The sequence below is a fragment of the Rhagoletis pomonella genome, unplaced genomic scaffold (assembly GCF_013731165.1).
Source record: "Rhagoletis pomonella isolate Grant_MI unplaced genomic scaffold, Rhpom_1.0 Rhpom_scaffold_00012, whole genome shotgun sequence".
In the NCBI taxonomy this organism is placed as follows: Eukaryota; Metazoa; Arthropoda; class Insecta; order Diptera; family Tephritidae; genus Rhagoletis; species Rhagoletis pomonella.
The window spans coordinates 6,953,055-6,964,646 of NW_023458566.1; the positions used below are offsets into that span (position 1 = coordinate 6,953,055).

Consider the following 11,592-nt stretch of genomic DNA (forward strand, 5'->3'; position numbering starts at 1 on the left):
ATAAAATAAAATAAAATAAAATAAAATAAAATAAAATAAAATAAAATCGAATAGAAGTACGTAAGCCTCAGCTTTCTTCCTGAACATACATAACTACATATATACGTAGATTATCAAATTTAGTTTTCAATACGATACATATGTAGTTCCTAGACATCATGCTACAATATTCACTTACTTATTTTCAATATTCTCTAAGCGTCTGCGCAAATCCTCGTCCAGCGTTGCTAAGACGCTCACGCGATCATGCAGTGTAGTTAAAAGATCCTTACAGCTTTTGCTCAATCCATCGGAGGACGGCGCCGCTACTGATGTACGAAAATGCTACAATGCCAAAGGCAGCATTGAATGTGAAGGGCGAAAAAAAGGGTGATGTACCAGGTTGTATTAATTAATTGCAAAAAATTATTTAATTGCTTATTTACTATTTAAAAAGTGTAAATTTAGTTAGAGGGTTTATATTTATCGATTATTAGTAATAACTTAGTTTCAAGAATTATTTCTCTTCACAAATATTTTGAGCATTCAATTCGAATTTTAAAAATATAAAATTCGAAAATTTGTCGCAGATATTGCAGCGAATCTGCAATGAAAGTAACAATGTATTCGCTGACATTTCGGCCTTCTTATCTCCCTTGCGAAATTGCCAAATTGCAGACGTAATTACAATAAATCAGGTAAATAAATAAATGCATATGTATGTACGTGTGGGATGGGTAGAAAAAAGAAAATTTAAATGTAAGTATGCCAAACTCGACAGCCTACATTCATACATACAATATGCATCTTTTTCAAGCATCTCTTGTGAAAAAAATACTTTTTTTTGCTACACACTCCTACCTACCACTATGCATAGGTATTTATTTAACGCGAGGCAATTTCTACAAGATGTGTACGTATGTACATACGTAAGTACGTTAAGGTATCCCAACAGTAGCAAGAAACGGGATTTTTACAACTGTACTAGTAATGGATTTTTCTGCTCAAGGCATTCGGACACACTACAACAAAAAAGCAATCGCCATGACCAAACGCCAATGCCAATGGCAGATCAATTGAGCGGCATTAAAAGTTGTTGGACAAGAATTCATTGTAAATTAATTCATATTTTTATTTAAATTTATGGTACGCCATAACTATGTGGGTTTACGAAAAGTTTTTAATACATATTTATATACATATACATATATTTCACTACCTAAATTTTTTTGTGGAAATGTACGTTTACCGACATCACAGCGAAAATGTACATATTTGGTAATACGAAGGCAGAACTCAAAGGCCTTATATTCACATATTAGTCGATTTACTTAATACGACGGGTTTACAATGAAAAAATACATAATATGTAAATCATTAGTTTTGAGTGAATATTTCCAAGTCAATTTTTACAAATTTTACAGGATATGAAAAATCTCCTCAAGAAGTATTTTGCCAAACATTGAATAAGCAGGGACCGAAAATAACCATTAAATATGAGTATTCAAATTTTAATTTTTAGGCCATAGATAAATCGATGTTTTTTGTCAAAAATAAACGTTAAATCTAAATTTTTATTTTATTTCTGTCAAATTTAATATTTGTATTGTGATTTTTTGTCGATAATTTTTATGGAGACAGCATTTTTACGAAAGTTTTTTATCTTTTACGATTTAAAAAATTAAATATGAAAATAACGGTTTTAGATAATATGATAGAAAAAATAAAAATAAGCATCAAAAATTGTTCGAGAAAATAAAACTCTAAAAATAACATATTAATGATAGAAAATAAAAAAAAAACCCATAAGCTAACAGTTAAATTTATTTTGCCATTCTGGAAGCTTAAAATTAAATTCAAACCCAAACTACTTTCAACTTTATGAAAAATGAATGAATCGCTTGACTACTTATTTGATACAAAATTTTTCGATCAATTATGTCAAGGCGTACATTCAACTCTATATATATGTACGAATAAGTGAATATAAAAACTGAAAATTTGGAAAAAATATATATATATTCTTTTGAGTATAAATTTTTATTTGTTTCTTCAAACAAGTTAAGTATTATTGTCATTCATCAAAATTATTTTATTTTAAAGGTATATTTAAAGAATTGTCAAAAATTGAATACTCATTCAACGAACAACTAGAAATCTTAAAAATTTTGACATTTAAGAGGTTCTAAAGAAAAAATTAAAATAATTTGTTTTCTCCTAAGAAACGAAAAAATACAAAACGAAATTTTTATGGTAAGTAGTACGTATGGACAGCTATAAAGCCTGTAAATTAAAAAAAATAATAGGTAGCCTTTTTGAGAAATATTTTGTTTTTGTTTTTTCATAAAATCGTATTATTGTTATAGTTTATCAAAATTTTTCACTTTTATTGATTAATTTAAAAAAAAATAATACAAACAAGTAATTTTTAGCAAAAAAAAACCGACTTCAACTCCCATATAAAAAAAAAATATATATATATATCTCATGATCCACTGATCGGATCTCAACAAGATTAGTATGGGATCACCTCTGAGACATCTACCTTTCCGATGCAAAAAGAATTATCGAAATCGGTTGGCGTGGTCCAAAGTTATGCGGTAACATACATAAAAAAAAAAAAAAAAAAGATTCCGACGAACTGATAACCTTCTCCTTTTTTGGAAGTCGGTTAAAAATGGAGACAAATAACCTCAGGAGCAACTAAATAGCTTAAAAATTACGGAAACTACAAGGTTTACAAAATAAAAAAAATGTCCAAAAAATTATTACTTTTGACAAAATCTTAAAAAATTCGTAAAAACGCAAAAGTAATGGTATGAAATTAAAAATACGTGTTCATTTATTTTTCACGCAGAAAAACTTATTTTATTCCGAAGTTAATTCTCGTTATACCATTGGACTGCCTGCATGATTTGAAATGGATGCAGGCAGGTATTCTTTTGGCCTTATCGAACTCTCCATGCCTCTTTTGAACTTGGAAAATTTTCCATTCATTGAATGTCAACGATGCATTTTTGATTTCACAAAAGCGGACTTTTCACTCCAAACTAGCGTTTTTTTGTTTAAAATTTCAATTGCGGTAATTTTGATGATAGTTAAGCTATATACTCTCTGTGGTATTCATAATACGTTTTTGCCTACATAAGTATGAGGATAAACTGTATTATTTTATATAATTTTTTATTTAAGCTCAAAACGACCACATTATTTATTTATCGATTTTTTTTCATGAAAACCGATCTTTCTTTTTCTTGAGTTTCTAGAATCAATTTTTTTAACTCGTAGTTACTAGTTCAATCTGTCATCAATATTCTTTAACGATTGATACCAATTTTCCTTTAAATAATCTTAGATTTCTTCCAGAAGATTTCGGGATAATCTCAGCTATTAGTTAGCTTTTTGAAATGGATTGAATGATCGCAATAATTCAAAAGATTATGTCTGAAAAAAGCGCCGAAAGATACGTATGTATGTATTTACTTTAACACAGAGATATATTTATGTCTGTAGGTTACCCTCCTAAGTAACTGTGAGTAGATATGAGCCTTTTATTTCTAAAGTGGCTCTTGTGCTTAAATTACCGGCTGCTTGTAACCGAATGCATCTGCAAATCTTTCTGTCTAACTAATGGCAAAATCTTCTACCATTTGTTGATGTAATTGCACGAATAACCGACACGTTCAGGGAAATGACTTATGCCACTTTCAAAATAAACGGCTCTTATGAGTGTATTAAAAATGAAAAAGTATTCGTCATCTCGTTTTTGGGAACCTTTTTCGCTGTTAATTTGCCTTTGCAACTCAGCCTGAACAAGTGCAATGAACTCCAGCAGAGCGCATCTTCACATGAGATTTATTAACATTCCATTTACATACAAATGTGTACATATATTTACTTATAGATATATAATTCTTTTGCCACAAATAAGCCCACTTTTCTCTCATTTTTAGCAGATTACTGGTATTTTTTACTACTGGCTTGGAATCTATATTTTTTGGATTTTTGTTTGGGATTTCGTGTCTCTTGTAGAAATGGTCGACTAAATTACAAAACGCTGCGTGCCTTTGTGCTGCATACCACCCATGTTTCGGGTACCGCAAAGTCAATCAACCGCAGTCTGTTATCGGATAGTTTCCTAGTTGAAACTGAGTTTTCCACCGATGGGACCAAAGATTCTTCCGATTATGCTGTCTAAATTTTCCGTCGTGCTCGTGCTTTTATATGGCGAAGAAGCATAGACGATGTTTGCAAAAGATGAAAAGGATTTGTGGGCTTTCGAGAGACCTATTCTAAGCAAGGTCTAGGTTCCCATTTGTGTGGGCCACAAGTATCGAAGAAGATGGAATTACGAACTGTATGAGTTTTTAACGACATGGCCACAGTGAGGCGCATAAAAATACAAATAAAACGATTGCCATGGCATGGGCATGTTGTACGTAAGGATGACGATGCTCCAGTGAAAAGATTCTTGAACTCGGCGCCCATGGGTGGAGAATGAAAAAAGGGTGCTGCCCGCGAATACAATGGAAGAAGCAACTGCAGAAGAACCTGCCTTTACACGGTATGTATGTACAACTGGCGTACCTTCGCAAAGGAGAGAGGAAATTGGAACTGACGAATGGCTGTAGCGCCAAATAAGAAGAAGAAGAAGGATTCATGCCACATCACGGCTCCAAGTTCGGACCGATCCAGAATGAAAAATGTGGCGTTAGGAAAGTATTTAAACTCTTAACGCACACAAGAATATCTTTGATGGAAATGTTTAATCTAATTGCCCTTCGGAGACGGCGTAAAACTTAAGCTCCCTCCCCTTTGTGTGACAACATCGAAGCGAACACCTTAATTTGGAGCAGAATTTCGGCCAAGCACCAAGCAAAATGTGTGCTTTAAATTTTAAATCAATTTAATTGCTTCGATTTTAACTTGTTATGAAAATTTTTTAACGCGCATATTTAAATAACACCCTTATTAGTTATTATTTAATTATTGTGATTTGATATTTATTATAATATTTAATTTTATTTTTCATTTATTTTTTTCGCACCCACCCGATGGCCCCAGTTGGTTACATTTGTGCGCGTTGGATGCGTTTGAAAACTTTGTGGCGGCAATTGTTGGCACCAAGCGCGTTCGCTCAGCTGTATGGCCAGCAAAGTGGCTAAGAAGATGCTGGTGAAATGCATTTCGTTTTGATTTTGTTTTTTTTTTTAACTTAGCGAGGAAAGTGTGACCCAGAATAACTGGTGTGCAGTTGGTGGTTGGTTTACTTTAGACCAACCCAAAAATTCTGCGGCTTAGTTAAAATCACTTTTTCAACATTTCCACTTATGTATGCAAGTTAATATGCAAATTTAAAAAACAAGATTTCTTAACAAAACACCAACATTGACGCTTGGATTTTAATGATGTTTATTAAAATACAATGATTTCTTCTTCACCACACGCGTGCGTCATAAATAAACTAATAAAAAAAAAATTCTCTGAACGCGTTGTTCAATCGTCTTGCGATTTCTATTAACGTATTTCAGTTTCCATCCGCTGATCGTGTGCGCACCGAGCGACTTGCGCGTCTATACTGGTCGCCTCGCCGTCTCTTTGATCGATAACTGGTTGGAGCTGCCTGACTATTTGGCTCGCTTTGCCAACTAATCTCCCGCTTGTTTGGCGCTTTGGGTTTTCGTGGCTCTCTCGCGCGCAATTTTCGTTGATTTTAATTTTAATTTTTTTTTTGTTTTGCAAAATAATTTGGTTTGTTATCTCTTTCGCTTGCGGAAACTCCCGTCGAAACGGCAACTACTTGAGCGATTGTGCTGAAGCCCTGATATATTGTTGCTGCTAAATGTTGAGCGTAATCGCCATAAGAATTTTGCCTTACTTTTAGCATGAAATGTTCCTGTGAAACTACATATGTACGTAAGTGTCTACAACAGTTTTCTTTGTTTAGATACATTGCAGTTGCTAAACCTTGCACAAATGTTTATAAATAATTTTTTGCGTCATATAGATGACAAAGTTTTCAACTGCGAGACATGCATATGTAGATATTTTTCCAATTAGTGTTTTCTTGTGTAGATGTATGTGTATTACGTGCTAAACTCAGTCATTTACACACACCTTTGGGTCAATGGCCTGTGAATTCTAACAAAGCAAAAAATTACAATATACTCGTATTTCAAAAATGGCTTTTTAGATTGGTGTTAAATTTAATGTGATTGTGTTTACAACCCGTCAAATGCACGATTTTGTCACCGAGTAGGAGTATAGGCGCCCTAATGAACTAAACTTTTAGGGGCTACTTATCGCAAACCGTCTTCCGTCGCATGTACAGCTGGAAATAGGCTATAACTAGAGTATTTTCTTTGGCTAGTGCTAGCCTAATGATAGTCGGATGGGGAGAAGAAAATTCTGTGGAATCATAAGCGGATATCAGAGGCCAATCGGGGTGGGTGTTACCGCTTTTCGGATTATCTTCTAAGCTGCTCCATCTTCCCGTAGAATACCCCATATCCAGGAAACGTGGATACAAGTCGAATGAGTATTATAGCAGTGTGCTTGCTTCCCTATTACCAGGTGCTCGAGGGAACAATCAGAAATAATTTCCGATGCGTCAGGAGCCCCCAATATACTCATTGGTAGCAAAAACCCAGCGTTTTTAATAGCAATTTTCCCGAGACACTGAACCAAAGTAACCCTAGCGTGCTCGTATGGAGCCAATGAAATCCATATACAGCAGGTTGGTTGGTGAGTGTGTCAAGCAGCGTTTCACTCTGCTTCATTCCGTCAGCAAACCTCTTGGGAGGGAGCTACTGGCACAGATTCAGGAGGCAAGAAACGCTGCCACGATTGAGAAATCGGTAATAGATGTGAAGCTGGAACTCAATAGTAACCGTGGTTACTTTCCTCATAGCATCCAGCATGCGATTGACAAGAATCTGACCCCAAGCGGGACAAAATGGCTCTCCATGACGTGCCGGAAGATTTGCCTTAGATTGGCGTCTGCTTTGGTTAAAGTCAGTGACGACGAATCAGTGACGAAGTTGGTCAAACCAAAGGCGGAATGCCTACAATGATGAAACTACATTCAATTAATGCTGCGGACTAAAGAGCCGCAGAAAATGTAGTCAGGCTTCAGCCCTTACTGAGCTTGAATTGGACTTCGGACCATCTTCCCATAAAGCCGCTAGGTTTGCCTGAGATATAACAAACCCATCTCAGTCGAGACAGCTGGTTACGATATAGTCTTAAGTCCACTCTTCAGTCAAAGAATTGTGCTAGCGATCCTGATTCTGGCCAAGGTGCTCCAAAACTGTCTAGCAGCAGTCAGGCTACTCTACTGACGGGTGCAAAGGAAGCTCAACCGTCCATGTCGAATGTGGGAACTGAAGCCAGAAGGCATGTCATAAAACAACCAATTTTGAATTCCGAGATGCCAGGGAGAAAGGGTCGCGACGAGTCAAGTTAATTGGCGCCAGTGTTTTTGTTTAAAGTTCAGCCTAGCTTCTACTCAAATTTGTCGTGTGAGTCTTGGTTAGCAAATTATTTTTACGGCTGGCTTTTTCAAGTCAGAATTGCACTCAGAAGTTTGTTATTGCCCTGAGGTGCAACCAGAAATGTAACCTGAGTCCTAGCGAGTGGCCATACGCACCTCAAACTATTCTGTTACGGAAGCCGTGCCTGTGCAGTTAGATGGTAAACAAAATGTATTGCTTTCTAATTACTACTACGTAATATCTACTTGAGATTAATTTTTAATCCGCTTATAAATCTCTTCTAATATAAATTTTTCACTCATAATAGTGTTAATTATTATTTTTTCTTTATTTTTTTCCATATTAACTGCCATTTATGCTATAATTTACATTTTTCGATTTTCGCGCAACAATGTAGTACATAAATTTCTACTGAACCTATGTAATTTTTTAATTGTTATTATTTACGCCGTTTAATTCGCTGTGGCTGCGCCAGATTATCAATTCAATAGTTTCATTCATTTGCGGTTGTGGCGGCTAAAGCTAATATTATTATAGCACTTTGTTATTATTTTTGCAATTGTGACGTGGCAAGTGCATATACATATATCAACTTAAAATAAATCCACATGTACATACGTGTGTCCATCTAACCCAATTAATTATTTTTGTCAGCATCTCTGCGGATATCTACATAAATAGATGTTTAATCAGCGCGTGCCTCTAATTTGTAAATAAATAGCGAAAAAAGTATGTACATATATATGTATGTATGTATATTAACATGTAAGTATATGGAAATGTGCTTAACTAGTTAGATATGCACAGTTTTAGCAAGCGTCATCACTATACCATATATATGTATATGTATAACAAAATTAATAGCATTAGTTTACTATTTAAAGCGATTGCGAATTATGCAAATCAATTTTCAATTGCGTAATTGTATACTACGAGTAAATATGTGTAACATTTATTACTTACGCTATCCAAATGTGTGCTCTTCCAGCAAAGCTACATAGAATTCTCATCATATCTTTAAATGAATCGGTTTTTTTTTTGGAAGGAGGCACTAAAATATTTACATATCAAAAATTGTTTTCCTAAATGCAAAATTTGCTTACCTGTTTTTTACTAATACAACAATTGTGATACAAAAAAGAGGAATGCACATAAAGTTCAGTAATATCGACAAATATTATCAAAAGCAATACCAAAAGCAATTACTGGACTTAAATATATGTATATATGTACATATACACGAGTATGTATCATCAATAACTTACAACACTAGAGTCATAAAATGTATCCACAGTTTCCAAAATCTTAATGCGCCTTTTGTCTGAGTAACCTACCGACATCAACATACTTAAATACCCCTTACGTGCATCCAAACTTTTTAGGTATGCTGACTTATATGTACGAATTGTAAACATTACTACATAAATAGTGTACACTTATACATACTTATGCACATAGGTATGTATAAAGAAAAAAGAAAATTCAATGAAGAGAAAATTGCTGCAGTGATTTACGTTTGAAAATTAAAATAGCATGAAAAAATTTTGTAAATTACTAAAAAATTAAAATGCTTCGGCTTGCTGTCTAAGCAGATTTTGCAACATATTTATGAAGGTATATGAGGGACTATAGCTTTGATTAGATACATACATACATATTTACATAAACTCACATATGTACATAAATCGAATTCTCGCTTGGTTACGCTAAACTTTCTTTCATTCTTATTTGCGTACCCTCAATACTTTCTTTAAGCTGCTGAAAGAAAGTTTCGAACGCTGATGTGCAATATTTCTTCTGGTTCGATTACTACACCTAAATTACCATTACTTATGTTCGATAAATATTTGTTATAGACCAAATAGTCGATGATTGGAAAACAGCAACGCTCATGGGAGCCAGGAAATTTCTCAATGCCCGAAGTAACAGCCTGAGATAGAACTGAAGCAAATATTTTACATAGTGCAAGAAAAAAAAAAAATTGTGCCTCTATAGCTTAAAAAGGCTAGAAATACATGCTTACATGTATAAGCAAACCTCACGAGTTGTTTTTTAAGTGTCACTCTCTTCTCTCGGCAGAAGAAAAAAAAAACGCTAAAGCATTCTTCTTGCATTTATTTCAATCAATGGAGCTCCAGAAAAACGTACAATAAAAAGCAAATAAAATATTTGAACAATTTCAGCCTTAGAACTTACAAAACGTTTATTTAGCCAAAAAAGTACCGAAATTGCTGATTTTTTCACTGTCAGTCAAAAAAAAACATAATTGTTTTTTTTTATAACTTTGGGAAGTTCTCATGTAGAATGTTCATATTAGAGACAATGGACGTTGGAATCAAATACAATATATCTGTGAAGTTTCAAGAGTGTACCACGAAATTAAAAAGAAAACGGCAGCATGCAGAATATCTCTCACAGCTATTTTGAAATTTTTGAAATTTTACGATTTTTTTTTTTAATATCAAAATATTAAAATTAAACGGTGAAAATGTTCTTCTTGCCAAAACTAGTGAATTTAGTGTAGTAAAACGAGTGTGCCATCAAATGAAAAATTACATTGAGTAAAAATTACCATGATCTGAGAAAAAAAATATATTTTTACAAGTTTTATTGGCAAATTCGAAATTCATTCTAAAATTACTATATATTATTATATAACTGAAGAAAGTGAAATATATGTTTATAAGGAATACTATGTGAAAATCTTCCACGCCAATATTTAATTAATTTTAAATAATATGACTTTTAACTTTAACGTGTTAGATGACTGTATGGTGCTACGCGGCGTATACGTTACATACGCAACTACACGGGTATATGAGCATGAGTGGTTATTTTTACTTTTTTAGTATATCGTTTTTAAATTTTCATTTAAATACATTTTCTAAGATAGGTGCATTACCATTTACCAAAATATTATCGCCTATAACTTTTTAAGTAGCCTAGCTGGCGTGATGGGGATTTCACATACGCTTGGAATGGTGGTTGATGAATACGATAGCATATAGAACTCCATTCTTTCTTAAGTCGACTTCGACGGTTCTGTACTAATTTTCATTTTCATTGTTAATGCAAGTAACTCACAGAGTGTTGTACTTTTCTGCAAAGGCTAAACTGTGTTTACGATTTCTCATAAAATATCAAAATTAATTAAAATTTTAGATACGGGCTGAAAAACGACACACATAAAATATAAGTATGTGTATTCAAAATATGAGTAATTTAGCTTTTTATTGCTTCAATATTTCATTACTGGTGAACATTGGAGAACAATTAAAAATCTTCGCCAGAAATGCAAGTAGCAGAAAAATGAAATCATTAACAATAAATAGCTGATTTTTATTATTTAATCGTCACCACAAAAAGTCGTTCGGTACTATAATTAAAAATGAAGTAAATTGTTTTTTAGTTGTTCAACTAGTACTCCTTAGATGCCATTCTAGACAGACTTATGCAAAAAGCTTGCTGGTAAGAAATAAAACATTAGATACTTTTGCCTTCTTAGCTTGCTTATATATGCATATTTTGTAAATATTTATATACGTAAATCTTTATTTGCAAACTTTTGCTAACATATGATTTTTTATTGAAAAGGGCTTGATGAGATATTTCAATAATAATTGTTATACAATTATTTTGATTACATACCTTTAAATTTTTGCACTCCCATCAAACATTTTGGGCTCGTACATATATATATTGTGGGAAATGCGGCACTTTCTTTTAAATTTATCATTCAAAACTTTAAGGGCGATACATATCCTTTTTTGATTACATAGTTAGAATTCAAGCCTTACATATTTATTGGTATTGATAAAATGTTTTGCCCGTTTCTCCTCAGAGGGCATGTAAATATTACACATACATAACGGGTGATTTTTTTGAGGTTAGGATTTTCATGCATTAGTATTTGACAGATCACGTGGGATTTCAGACATGGTGTCAAAGAGAAAGATGCTCAGTATGCTTTGACATTTCATCATGAATAGACTTACTAACGAGCAACGCTTGCAAATCATTGAATTTTATTACCAAAATCAGTGTTCGGTTCGAAATGTGTGCGCGCGCGTGTGTTTTGTTCAGCGATGAGGCTCATTTCTGGTTGAATGGCTTCGTAAAT

The 11,592-nt window shown here is 33.5% G+C and overlaps 2 protein-coding genes across 2 annotated transcripts in view; both read right to left on the reverse strand.

The window, feature by feature from the left end:
- The window catches only part of LOC118747742 (angiopoietin-4-like), a 16,211-nt gene extending 10,668 nt beyond the window's left edge, over positions 1–5,543 (reverse strand). Inside the window, exons 1-2 of the mRNA XM_036481866.1 lie at positions 5,031–5,543; positions 179–324 (exon numbers count right to left, since the gene is read on the reverse strand). Of these exons, the coding sequence (XP_036337759.1) occupies positions 179–324; positions 5,031–5,165 (281 nt within the window). The 5' untranslated portion in view covers positions 5,166–5,543. The remainder of the gene's footprint in view (positions 1–178; positions 325–5,030) is intronic.
- Positions 1–11,592, reverse strand: part of LOC118747743 (GTP-binding protein Rhes) — a 100,314-nt gene that overhangs the window by 78,240 nt on the left and 10,482 nt on the right. The gene's annotated exons all lie outside the window — the stretch shown is intronic.